The following is a 14,401-nucleotide window of genomic DNA, read 5'->3' as shown; positions in this document are numbered from 1 at the left end:
TACTCCGGCCATTACGCTAATGATGACGAATGTCCTGCCCGTGACAAAAAGTGCGAGAAGTGTCACTTGACTGGGCACTTCAAGAGATGTTGTAAGACGAAGGGAGCTCGGAAAACTGCTCGGCATCCTAAGGACTCCAAGTCAAGGCGTAGGAATACGGTGAAGCAAATCTCGAAGGATGATTCGGAAAGCGGAGAAGAATCGTATGATGAAGAGGATTCATGTGATGACGACGAACAAAGCGTTAATTACGTTTTCTCGGTAACCCCAGATGGAGAAGACAATGTTTCTTGCAAGGTTGGAGGAATTAAACTATCGTGGATGGTGGATTCTGGAGCAGGCGTTAACGTCATCAGTCAGTCTGCGTGGGAGTACCTGAAAAGCCAAAAAGTGAAAGTGCAATACCAAACAGATAAGGTTAAGAAGAAATTGTTGGCATATGGAAACAATCAGCTAAACGTGCTAGGTATGTTTGTTGCTGACATAGCCACAAAGCAGTCAATCGTGAGCGATAAGATCTTCGTAGTCAAGGAACCCGGATCAAACCTACTCGGACGCAAAGCAGCTACTAGTTTGGGAATCTTAACAATTGACACTTCGATCTGTAGAATCCGGTCAGATCCAGAAAAGATCGGCAAGTTGAAAGGAGTTGTGGTGGAAATTCAAATCGATCCTAAGGTGAAACCGGTCCAGCAGACGCAAAATCGTATCCCGATTCCATTGCAACCGAAGGTCGAGCAAGAAATAGCAAGATTACTAGAGCAAGATGTCATCGAGGAAGCCCCACGAGATTCTCCGTGGATCTCACGAGTCGTTGTAAGGCCAAAGCAGGGAAATATCGATAGTATTCGATTGTGTGTGGACATGCGAGATGCGAACAAAGCTATAGTGCCACAACACCATCCACTTCCTACATTTGACGATATTGTCCCTCATCTGCATAACTGCAAAGTGTTTTCAAAAATCGACTTGAACAAGGCTTTTCACCAACTCGAATTAGCAAAAGAGTCAAGACCGATTACTACCTTTGCTACGCACAACGGTTATTATCGATACAAGCGTCTGACCTTCGGAATGAATTGCGCTTCTGAAGTATTTCAAAGCGTAATGGAACGAGTGCTAGCAGGAATTCCGGGCGTAAAATCTTTCATCGATGATGTGTTGGTGTTCGGAGCGGACAGAGAAAGTCATGATCGGGCGTTGAAGGCTGTTTTGGAGCGACTGGAAGAAAGTGGGATGACTGTGAACGAACATAAGTGTGAATTTGCGAAATCCGAAGTCAGCTTCATGGGCCATCAGTTGAGTGACAAAGGCATAAGTTCAGCAGAGGAGAAAGTGGCCGCTATCCGCCAGTTTCGGAATCCAGAATCCGTCGAAGAGCTTCGTAGCTTTTTAGGTCTGATCAACTATCTCGGTAAGTTCATCCCTAACTTATCAACTCTCACCGCACCGTTAAGAGGACTGTTATGTAAAGAAAATCGATTCAAATGGAAGGATGAACATACTCTGGCATTCGAAAAAATCAAAGATGAAGTTGCTAATCCACGAAATCTGGGATATTATTCGCCCATGGATGAAACCATCCTGATTGCGGATGCTAGCCCTGTGGGATTGGGAGCCGTTTTGCTCCAAGAGAAACAGGGTAAAAAGCGTGTAATATGTTATATCAGTAAAGGATTATCCAAAACTGAGCAAGCATATGCACAAAACGAGAGGGAAGCATTAGCTTTGGTGTGGGCGACAGAACGACTTGAAGCATATTTAAGAGGATTGGAGTTCAAACTTATCACCGATCATGAACCTCTAAAAGTCATATTCGGAACCCAACGTAAGCAATGCCCTAGGGTTGAACGATGGGCCTTAAGGCTACAGTCGTTTCGGTTCAAGATTGTACATGTCAATGGAAAAGCCAATATCGCTGATCCATTGTCGAGACTCCCTCACTTTCGTGAATGCTCAACGTATGACCAAGACGGCGAAGTTATGCTCATGAGTATCCTTGAGTCCGCCAAACCTAGTGCAATCTCTTTGGCAGATATTTTAGAAAGAACCTTGAATGACTCTGAAATGGTGAGATTGAAAGAGGCTGTCAACACGGGACGATGGGACGAAAAAGTTAAGAGTTATTACCCATTCAGAGAGGAGATAGTTGTAGTGAATGACATCATAATGAGAAGTAATCGGATTATTATCCCTGTCGTTTTGAGGAACAAAGTATTAAAGCTTGCACACATTGGTCATCCAGGAATCGAGAAAACCAAACAACGTCTTCGAAGTAAGGTTTGGTGGCCAAAAATCGATAGAGATGCTGAACAAACAGTGAAAGCATGTCTTGACTGTCAGTTGGTCAGTTGTGCTGCAGCACCAGAGCCGATGTCTGTTAGAGAATTGCCAAACCAGCCGTGGCACACATTATCGATGGATTTGTTAGGACCACTACCTTCTTCAGAATCAATTCTCGTCCTCATTGATTTGTACAGCCGATTTCGAGTAACAGAGGTTTTGCAAACTACTACTAGTGGAGACATAGTTAATCGACTGAGGAGAACGTTTTTCCGAATGGGTATACCGGCTGTGTTAATTTCTGACAATGCTAAGAATTTCTCGAGTAATCAGATGAAAGATTTTTGCAAGGAGCTCGGTATCAAGCTTGAGCATACTACCCCTTACTGGCCCCAGGCCAATGGGGAAGTCGAGCGGCAAAACCGTTCAATACTGAAAATTTTGAGGATTTCCCAAGTTAATAACAGTGATTGGAAAGCTGATTTAGACGAAGCGAACTATGTCTACTCGTTAATTCAGCACCCTGCAACAGGTCGTTCACCTTCCGAAATTCTTTTCGGTCGAAATTTTCGGGACTGGGTTCCGAAGATAGAAGATGGAGTCGGCAGAGATGATGATGAAATTAGAGACCACGATTGGCGCTACAAACAAAATGCTAAAATTCGATACGACAACGTGCACAGAGCTGGAGAGTCTACCTTGCGTCCACATGACAGGGTTCTAATGAGAAATCTGGTACCTCAAAACAAACTATCAACACCGTACATTGCAGAACCAGTCGTCGTTGTTGAGAAGAATGGGAGCAACGTGTTGGTCGAAACATCTGACGGAAGAAGATTCCAGCGAAATTCATCACACCTGAAGCGACTTCAAGATAATGACGAGCACGATCAAACGATGCAGGAGAATGAGGAGGAATCGCGCTGTTCGAATTGGGCAACTCCACAAGAAGAAAACAGCAGTACCCCTGTTCAGGGTTCTCGGAGTATGCAGCGTGAAAGAAGCAGACCTAAAAGGGAGACAAAACGCCCTCTACGTTTCGAAGACTTTGACATGAACATTTGAGATGAGTTTTTAGTTGAATACCCCTGTACTATTCAAAAATCGACAGAAAAGGGAAATTGTTATATTCCTTAAGAATAAATTAACTGGGCGCACTGGTCGTAGTAGAGGGAGTGCATAGATGGGGGTCAAAAGGAGAACAGTAAATAAAGAACAGTAAATCGATGTAGACGCGTGCGTTCTGATTCAATTCGTTTCTAGATTCCGAAGTCTAAATGTAACAAGTCCCATATTCTATGGGATTTTCTATATAAATGGGACTGTTATGCGAGTATGGGCAGTAAATCGGAGTCGCATTTTTCTAAAAACTCTTATAGTACATACCAAGTTTTATTCATCATCCTTAAAATAGGATGTAAAATGTAAAATGCAATTGGACAGAGATGCTTCCAACTGCTGCCAAATGCTTCGACAGGGTTCTAAGGGCGGTCTCGTCGAACCAATCATTCCGATGTTCTTTTCTGCGACGTTGATGGCTGCTGTTATTGTACTCCAGCAGTCTTCGAAAGGGGCTTCGGCAAGCGAATCCTTATACCGCAAAGTTTGTTTAGCGGCTCAAGGTCATACCGAGGCGGGTGTCGTTACCATACGTTGTTAACGACAGAGAGTTTTACCATTATTTTATGTTATGGAGTTTGAATTTTTCTTTATGATTAGATTTTAACCCGACATCACAAATGAATGACATTATCTCCTAGTAGCATCTATTTCAAATGAGGGTTTATGAGGAATATAATCTAGCTGCACATTATTGTCCTTCTACTTACAGGGAACGCAGCAAATCCGTAATCAACGATGAGATCTCCGGATTCTACCAGAGCATGGGCATGATCAGCGGCGGCAGTGGCAGCGGCAGCAAGGAAAGTGGCCGCAACTATCCGCTCCGGCGGCAGAGTGCCATTTCGGACTTCAAACCGAAGGTGTCTAAGTGGACCAAGGTGAAGGCCGCCTTCAAGTGGGAGAAGACCAGCGCTCTGCCGGCAGCGAGCGAAATCAAAACTTCGGAAGCGATGATGGTTCCGGTTAACAACGAAGTGGCACGGTAAGTTCGGGGATGGTTTTCTGTTGGAGAATTTGTAGGGTCTGGGTCATTTGACATAATGGTCATTGGGCATAATCTTTTCAAAGAAGGGATATTATTTTGGTTAAGCCGAATGACCATTGTTCCAAATAACTGTATGCCAAATGGCCCGCTTCGAAGTTTGTCTAATTTTGATGTTTGTGATGTTACAGATACCTCCGGGTACCGTCGGTGCCATGCGTGGGAAGTTCCGGCGATTCGGTGTTCAGCTCATCGTCCGGGATTGTCGTCAGTGGCGGTTCCGGGCCGGGAACACCCGGCGAGAACAGTTTGGCCAGTTCCGCCGAGGATCTCACCGATATGGTCGATGAGAGCCGAGGGGCACGAAGTGAGTACCACTTTCGAGAGCTTTCATGTAGCGATCTGGAACGTTTCGACGCGTTGTCCATCGCCGCCGTCCGATTGAAATTATCCATTCCGACAATAAATCATATTTTCCCCGTATAATTCCATCTCGAGCGAAAAACCGTTAAAAGTGTTTGTTATTTCAGTGTCGGTTCGGTGCATTGCGTTTCTCGCTCCAATACCACCCCTCGTTCGGGTTCGGGGGGTATTTTCGTAGGAAATATGAATTACGAACGCAGTAGCCCGGTAAGAATTCCCGCGCACAAAACGTATCAAAAGAAATGTTCCAACTTTCCAAACAATGCGATTCCAGTGCGGAGAAGCACTTAAAATAGCTAGCAATCTTTGAGAATCGCCTCTCCGGCCTTTTTGGCAGATATGGGACGTGCTGTTTTTGAGCAATTGCAAGCAGATCGCCAGTAGCGGTTTGATAAATAAACAGCCACGGCGTTTGAGATCGGTTTTCGGGGGGCTGCACAGATAAATGGACTTTGGAATGTGCGTTCAAGAATTCGACAAATTGATTCAGTCAAATTTGGTTTTGAACATTTGAAATTGACAACCGTGCGTCTCCATGGATTGGTCCAAATGGGAAAATGCGATTGCGAATTAATTATTCAACTTTTTCGTGCAAATTTTGAGCGACATCGCGAAGGAATTTGGTGCCCTGAATTCCCGTCACCAACTTGTGAACCCACAGTTTGGCGTCGACAGCGACGCAGCCAGCCGAAAGGTTCTTATCAACGTCATCATCAACTATCTCAAACGGTGGCGTCGCGTTGCCGCATACAATGCGGAACGCATTTCAACAAGTAGGCGATTCCTGTGCACCGGATGACGACGATTCACACATAAGCAACACTGATGTAGCCTACTTTGCTGATACTTTTCGTACCGTACGGTACCAGGCTCCGTCGATCATAGAGTGCAGTTTTAGCACGCACGTTGCTGACGTATGCATAACATGTTTAGTCTCCCGATGCTACTGAATACCACGCTTCTCTCTGCCCGCTCGTGCACCGTTTATGTTCAGGTTTCACGGGTTTCCTGATACCTTGCCGCTGCATAAGGTGGAGGTATGTAACCGAATCAGATGTGTTGCGTTGCAGCTATTTTTAATCACGTGCATCGGCGAGAGCAACTTGCAACCGGAGGGAGTAGTCGAGGGATGGGTTCAGCATGGGTTGATGTCGTTGGCCAACCTACCGAACTCGGAGCTCCGAAGTTCGCACAATCTACATAGTTGCGGAGGTTATGTTGTATTTGTATCGCTACCAGATGCTATGTATTTCAAAGCGGTAATAAACTCTTTGTATGGTATTGCGGAGAATTTTTCCTTTCTCTCCAAAACCAGTAAAACTCAAAATCCCATACAAAAACTAAACAGTGTGGTGCATCAAAATATGATGGATTCATGTAACTGTCACTGTCACTTAGTTCAGATTCAGTTAGCAATATAAACGTGATCGTTACCTACAGGGAAATGGCATATCGACATTTCCGGCTGCACTAATTGGCGCAAAATCGACTGAAGGTGGGCGAACCCAAAAGGCAGGCGCCAGGTAGATTGTTTGTACTCATTCCTCTGGCCGACCATTTCGCCTCTTCGCACTTTCACACATCATTCCAGATTCAGCACAGACGATGAATGTCTGGATAATTTTATCCCACTCTATAATGATGTGGGGATTACAAAGGTGAACAGCTCGCAAAGAAAATCCGATGGGGGTTTCTTGTGTTTACAAAATAATATCTCGTTTTATAAATTGCTCTCTGCGGTTGCCCCTGGCGGGCAGATTCGAACATTCTCTAATCGATGGATGTGTCCAAATGGAACTCGTTTCGGCTCTCCGATTTTGAAACCGATCCAATTTTCCGACCAAAAATGTAGCTTTCTAGCAAATTTTCTTCGATATCAAAGCAATCTGCCCAGCCGTTTCTGGTTGCTAGCGAAACCATGCCAGGAATTTTGCGTACAGTCACAGTCTACTGTGTGCGATGACAAATGGCGCACGAATTCGTTCCAATATGATGGTATGTCGATAGGGGATCGAGCCCCCCGCACCAGCCTCTGCTTCAAAATAAGCACTTCGAGTGCTCTTCTCACAAAAGGTTTTCCCCTCCCCCGTGAGCGCTTGTTTTTGTATCGCACAATTTTCCTCGCAAGAATCCTCTTCCTTCACCTCGCGCGCTTCCTTCGCAACCGGCAGCGCAATTTGCCCGCGGGAATGCCTCCCTCCTCAGATGGTGTGTGAAAATATGTTATGACATAATCGCTTTATTTTTAAATCAACTTCGCTTTTCGTTTCGCTCGCTTTCGCCGCACACACTCCGCTTTGTAACTTGTATAGCAAGTTCCTTCATCCTCGCAGCAGCAGTTCGAGCTGAGATGGACGGTTTGTAGGATCTTTGGGAGGAATGTTCGAAATTGCCTGGTTTAATGTTTTCTTTGCCTTTTCTTATGATACTGGAGTATGATAATATTTAGCATTAGTTGTAATATTTCTGGGCAAGCTTTCTTTTGAGCAAAATAGTAGACTGCTATGTAATTTTCAGATGTAGCTTGGGAGTAGCTTTCCATCTTCAATGTACACCTTCGACAACTCCAAACATTAAAAAGACAATGACGGCGCCGGCCACGTCCTTACGGTCATCGGGGAAGGGAAGGAATATGAGTGTGACATTCATTATTACTAGAGACCGAGATCACCTCTGCATCTCCATGGTTGTCACGGGAAGGAGTTTTGTTAGTGGGGAGGGATCATAGCTGCATGATCAGGATTCTCCTTGGTAAGTGATGCGATTCATGCAGCCCAAGATGCAGCCTCAGTTCAAAAAATCACCTATCAGTACTCTGAAGACAACCTCAACATACGGTTAGTCGCCACTTTTAGCGTCGAACCATTCAAAGGTTATTTTTGTAATGAAAAAATCAGATAAAAGAAAAAATATGGAGTTTAAATGTTAATGTACAAGTGTCTACGTCGACACTTACAGTGACGACCTGTTCATATTTTGTTAAATCAATTCATTCAAGTAACATTCCCACTGTTGTCATCATAGAAATACGTTTCATAATATATTGTGTATTTAAAATATTAGCATGAACCGAGCTCACCAAGTTGATCATCCATCCTTGATTGAGCTGCTATTGTTGTTGTTGTTGTTGTTGTTGTTGTTTGGGAGGGACTTTAATCCGAAGGTCAGTCGTCCCTCGTGAGCTACTGTAGCTACTTTAATCAGCATACTCATTTCATAATAGCAAAATTTCACTCCGGCGACGCGAAAACTTGAGCCGGATTGCACTTAGAACGCGTACGAACTAAAACGAGACGAGAAAAAAAAGTCTGGAGATGTGTCGTCGTTAAAAAAACAATTTTTCTGGTAAAATGAAACGAAGCCAAAACTCAAATCCTCAAGAGCACAAATCTAGAGAATCAGACAGCGGTTCAAGCTGAAAACCTGATCGATTGGTTACCGCCAGCGAGTACCATTCGACCAAAGACACATTAAAGACCTCCATGTCCCTTGCAGTTGCCCAAAATTGTATGGCTCATAAGGTAATCTAGAATGCGTAATCAAAGTGATTAAATGCTGTAGGGAAGGGGTGGTATAATGAACACCTTAAGGAAATCATCTTGTTTCTGATAGAAAAACGAGAAATTTGTATAGTTCTATCGCACAACATCAAAAATAGGGATGTAATCTATAGCAGCGACATGGATTCAGACTAAAATAACTAAATTTTCACATACTTTCATCGCTATCAAAAAACGATGCAATTGTTCATTTTACCTGCACTATGTGGGTAAAATGAACAGCGGTTGGTGGTAAAACGAACACCATGCAAAAAACGTGAGCAAACAAATATTTCTGAAAATTTGCATTGCCCCACCGAAAATACATCCATTATTGATTGGAACTCATTCAAAAAGAATTCTTAAGGTACCAGATTTGACATCATATCATAACGATATTCACCTCACTACAAAACCTCAAGTCTTCCGAGCTAAAAGTTACGTCAGTTCTAAATTTGAAACGTGGTTTTCTGAAATCTTAGTTTTCGTGGATATTTTCACTTCAATTGACCTACGTATCAACTCGAACACTCATATATATATATATATATATATATATATATATATATTAGAGTGGTTCAAAAAATCGTTTTTGCTCCACACCGCTCATTCGATTCTAGATCAAATTCTGAGTGTCCTCCCAAAATTTGAGCTAATTTGGATGAAAACTGAGACTGCACAAGTCCTTTAAAGTTTATATGGGAATTACTATGGGAAAAGCAAGCAATTCATTCAATTGTTCATAGTGTTTGCCCATGTGCTCTTGGGGACTGAAACTATGTTGATACTGTGAGATACAATCATCAGCTACAACTTTGCCGAAGACCGTTTTTAAATCGGACGCCCCGGTAATTAGTTATGGATTTTTGAATGAGTTGTAAAACTTTGGCTATAATTATTGGGCTGTTCTGCAGGCATCACTGGATATATGCAGTAAAACATAGTAGCCATGATTTGAGGGTGCTATCTTTCGCGCCAAGTGCAGCAATGTTGCCTGTTCAGAAGTTAAATGAGCACTGCCGAAGAATTTGTGACTGGATATAAATCAATAACTAATTACTGAGGCGTCCGATTTAAAAACGGTCTTCTGCAAAGTTGTAGCTGATGAATGTATCTCACAGTATCAATGTAGCTCTAATCTCCAATAGCACATGGGAAAACACTATGACCGATTGAATGAATTGCTTGCTTTTCCCATAGTAATTCCCATATAAACTTTGAAGGGCTTGTGCAGTCTCAATTTTCATCCAAATGAGCTCAAATTTTGGGAGGACACTCAGAATTGGATCTAGAATCGAATAAGCGGTGTGGAGCAAAAACGATTTTTTGAACCACTCTAATATATATACAGTTAACTCTCCCTTACTCGATATTTCGTATCTCGATATCGAGTTAGAGAACCATAGTAAAAGTTGGTTTTCATGGCTAACTCGATGGTCCCTTGGATCGCAGTTGCATTGGTTTCGTGTTCTGTAACTCGATACCTCCCTAACTCGATGGTCCCTTCAATATCGAGTAAGAGAGAGATGACTGTATACATATATATATATTTTTTTTATTCCTTTATTAGTATCATTTCAAACATTACATTCATTTCTTATATCTAGGTGTTCTGTGTTATTAGACAACACTGTCATCCTAATTTGGTAAAACAAATTTAAGATTTTATTAACATTTTGTTAACAACATATAACATTTCATTTGCCGTAGCAGTTCAGATTTTTTACAGGTGAGTTGATTTCACCTGCTTATAAGAGAAAAAAACGCTTTAAATATACTTAACCTAACTTAATCTAAACATATAACGCATTAATCGTGGCAATAGAAGATTATAACGATTTTTGCCTGAAATTTTTTATTATTTTATTTGACATTTGTTCCAATGTTTCAACATTGGATATTCTATGTAACTCATTGGTAATATACCAGGGAGGAAGCCTCAGAATCATTTTCAAAATTTTATTTTGAATTCTCTGCAGGGCTTTCTTCCTGGTATTACAACAGCTAGTCCATATTGGTACAGCATACAACATGGCAGGCCTGAAAATTTGTTTGAATATCAAAAGCTTGTTCTTAAGACAAAGTTTCGATTTTCTATTAATAAGGGGATAAAGACATTTTACATATTTATTACATTTGGCTTGAATGCCCTCAATGTGATTTTTGAAAGTTAAATTCTTATCAAGCATGAGCCCTAGATACTTAACTTCATCTGACCAATTTATTGGAACCCCTCTCATCGTGACAACATGTCTACTTGAAGGTTTCAAATAAAGAGCTTTTGGTTTATGTGGGAATATTATTAGTTGAGTTTTGGAAGCATTAGGAGAAATCTTCCATTTTTGCAAGTATGATGAAAAAATATCCAAACTTTTTTTGCAATCGACTACAGATGACACGCAGGCTTCGACCTTTGGCGGAGAGGCCTGTGTCATCCGCAAACAAAGATTTTTGACATCCCTGAGGTAACTCAGGTAAGTCAGATGTGAAAATATTGTATAATATTGGTCCCAAAATGCTGCCTTGAGGAACACCAGCTCTTACAGGAAGCCTTTCAGATCTGGAGTTCTGATAATTAACCTGAAGTGTACGATTTGACAGATAACTTTGAATTATTCTAACAATGTATGTTGGAAAATTAAAGTTCTTTAATTTTACAATCAAACCTTCATGCCAAACATTGTCGAATGCTTTTTTTCTATGTCTAGAAGAGCAAGACCAGTAGAATAGCCTTCAGATTTGTTGGAACGGATCAAATTTGTTACACGTAAAAGTTGATGAGTCGTCGAATGTCCATGGCGGAATCCGAACTGTTCATTGGCAAAAATTGAATTTTCGTTGATGTGGGCCATCATTCTGTTCAAAATCTTCTTCTTCTTTCTGGTGTTACGTCCCCACTGGGACAGAGCCTGCTTCTCAGCTTAGTGTTCTTATGAGCACTTCCACAGTTATTAACTGAGAGCTTACTATGCCAATGACCATTTTTGCATGTGTATATCGTGTGGCAGGTACGAAGATACTCTATGCTCTGGGAAGTCGAGAAAATTTCCAACCCGAAAAGATCCTCGACCGGTGGGATTCGAACCCACGACCCTCAGCTTGGTCATGCTGAATAGCTGCGCGTTTACCGCTACGGCTATCTGGGCCCCTGTTCAAAATAACCTTTTCAAAAAGTTTACTGATGGAGGAAAGCAAACTGATTGGACGATAGCTAGAAGCTTCTGCAGGATTTTTGTCTGGTTTTAAAATTGGAACAACCTTAGCATTTTTCCATTTGTCAGGAAAATATGCTAATTGAAAACATTTGTTAAATATATCAACTAGAAATGATAAGCTACTTTCTGGATGTTTCTTGATGAGGATGTAGAAAATTCCATCATCGCCAGGAGCTTTCATATTTTTGATTTTTTTAATAATAGTTCTCACTTCTTCCAAATCAGTCTCCCAGGCATTTTCGAAAACGTTCTCTTGATTGAGAATACTTTCGAACTCCTGAGTAACTTCATTTTCAATTGGACTAATAAGTCCTAAATTAAAATCGTGCGCACTTTCAAACTGCATAGCAAGTTTTTGAGCTTTTTCGCAATTAGTTAGTAATAATTTGATTTCCTCTTTCAATGCCGGTATAGGCTCCTGAGGTTTTTTCAAGATTTTAGATAATTTCCAAAAGGGCTTAGAGCCAGGGTCCAATTGAGAAATTTTATTTTCAAAATTTTTGTTTCTTAATTGAGCAAAACGCTTTTTGATTTCTTTCTGCAAATCCTGCCATATAATTTTCATAGCAGGATCGCGAGTGCGTTGAAATTGCCTTCTCCTCACGTTTTTAAGACGGATCAAGAGTTTAAGATCATCGTCTATAATCACGGATTCAAATTTTACTTCACATTTTGGAATTGCAATGCTTCTGGCTTCAACAATGGAATTTGTTAAAGTTTCAATAGCATTGTCAATATCAAGTTTAGTTTCTAAAGAAATGTTAACATCAAGATTAGAGTCAACATACGTTTTATATATATTCCAGTCGGCTCGTAAATAATTGAAAGTGGAGCTGATAGGATTTAGAATCGCTTCTTGGGATATTTGAAATGTAACAGGGACATGATCAGAATCAAAATCAGCATGAGTAACTAATTGGCTACAAAGATGACTAGAGTCGGTTAAGACCAAATCAATCGTAGATGGATTTCTAGAAGAGGAAAAACATGTGGGGCTATCAGGGTATTGAATTGAGAAATATCCTGAAGAGCACTCATCAAATAAAATTCTGCCGTTGGAATTACTTTGAGAATTATTCCATGACCGATGTTTGGCATTAAAGTCACCAATGACAAAAAATTTTGACTTATTGCGAGTCAATTTTCGCAAGTCAGTTTGGAGCAAATTAACTTGCTGTCCAGAGCATTGAAAAGGCAAATAGGCAGCTATGAAAGTATATTTACCAAACTGTGTTTCAACAGAAACACCTAAAGTTTCAAAAACTTTAGTTTCAAATGATGAAAACAGTTGATGTTTTATACGCCTATGAATGATGATTGCAACTCCTTCACATGCCCCATCAAGTCGATCGTTACGATAAACAAAAAAGTTAGGATCTCTTTTGAGTTTAGATCCAGGTTTTAAATACGTTTCGGTAATAACTGCTACATGCACGTTATTAACCGTAAGAAAATTAAACAGCTCGTCCTCTTTACCATTCAGAGAACGAGCATTCCAATTTAAAATATTTAAATTATTATTTGGATCCATTAGAAAAACGTAATCCAATAACAATTTGATTTGTAAATTTTACACCTACTTGGACTGCTTCATTCATAGTGGTGGCTTTGAACATTGCATCAATCATTAGATTCAATTGTTCAGTTAGAAAATTAAAATCAGAGGCAGACATGTAATGTGATTTCCCATTAGAATTTCCGGTAGACAAAGAAGCGGAATTACCTGTGGCGGTAGGGTTTTTTCCATTTGATTTGAAACAAGTAGAATCGGTACCCATGGATCGAACAGGGGAGGAGTTCAAATTTCCTGCTACGATATCGGCAAAGGATTTACCGTGGGTAGATACATTCGAAATTGAAAGATTCGAACGGCTACCCGACGGATTAAAATTAGATTGTGAATGAGCATGATTATGATCTTCCTGATGGGTATGATTCATGATCAAGCGATCGTTAACTGAAAAATGAGCATTGTTCGATACTCTACCAGGCAAATTCCGGAAACGACCGTTATCGTAACGGATATTATCTTTCATCTGTCTGGCACGAGCCTCAATGACCCTTTTGCGTGAAGGGCATTCCCAAAAGTTAGCTTTATGAGGGCCCTTGCAATTGGCGCATTCAAACTTTCTGGTATCTTCTATCACAGGACAGACGTCCTTAGCGTGAGAAGAACCTCCGCAAATCATGCATTTAGCATCCATGCGACAATTTTTTGTACCATGACCCCACTTTTGGCACCGACGGCACTGAGTGGGGTTCTGGTAATTTCCTCCAGGTTTCTGGAAATGTTCCCATGTCACACGGACATCGAACATAAGTTTTGCTTTTTCTAAAGCTTTAATATTATTTAGTTCTTTTTTGTTAAAGTGAACTAAATAATATTCTTGAGAAAGCCCTTTCCGAACAATGCCAGATTGGGTTCTCTTTTTCATAATGATTACTTGGACTGGGGAAAATCCAAGTAAATCATTTATTCCATTTTTGATCTCTTTAGGTGACTTATAGTCACTTGAGAGACCTTTCAAGACAACTTTGAACAAACGTTCAGTTTTGTCGTCATAAGTAAAAAATTTGTGCTTCTTCTCTTCAAGATGTCTGAGAAGAAGTTCACGATCTTTAAGAGTTTCCGGCAAAACGCGACAGTCTCCTTTCTTTGCGATTTGGAAGGAAACCTTGATTTCCCTAATGGAGTTCAAGATCTCCTGCCTAAATCTCCCAAATTCGGAACAACTGACCACGATAGGCGGCACTCTTTGCTTCCTCACTTGAATCAAAGAGCCTGGGCTTGTAACTAACGGGGCAGCCCCCTATCCGGCATCAATGAGACCCCTTTC

At 41.1% G+C, this 14,401-nt stretch overlaps 1 protein-coding gene across 6 annotated transcripts in view; it reads left to right on the top strand.

Annotated features, from left to right (window-relative positions):
* LOC5565140 overlaps positions 1 to 14,401 on the top strand; it is a 64,098-nt gene that overhangs the window by 24,512 nt on the left and 25,185 nt on the right. For all 6 annotated transcript variants that reach the window (XM_021838451.1, XM_021838450.1, XM_021838449.1 and 3 more), the window contains 2 exons: positions 4,115 to 4,387; positions 4,579 to 4,754. In XM_021838451.1, the coding sequence (XP_021694143.1) occupies positions 4,115 to 4,387; positions 4,579 to 4,754 (449 nt within the window). The remainder of the gene's footprint in view (positions 1 to 4,114; positions 4,388 to 4,578; positions 4,755 to 14,401) is intronic.

Source organism: Aedes aegypti, chromosome 1 (assembly GCF_002204515.2).
Source record: "Aedes aegypti strain LVP_AGWG chromosome 1, AaegL5.0 Primary Assembly, whole genome shotgun sequence".
Classification (NCBI taxonomy): Eukaryota; Metazoa; Arthropoda; class Insecta; order Diptera; family Culicidae; genus Aedes; species Aedes aegypti.
This window is presented reverse-complemented; position numbering and strand designations above follow the sequence as displayed.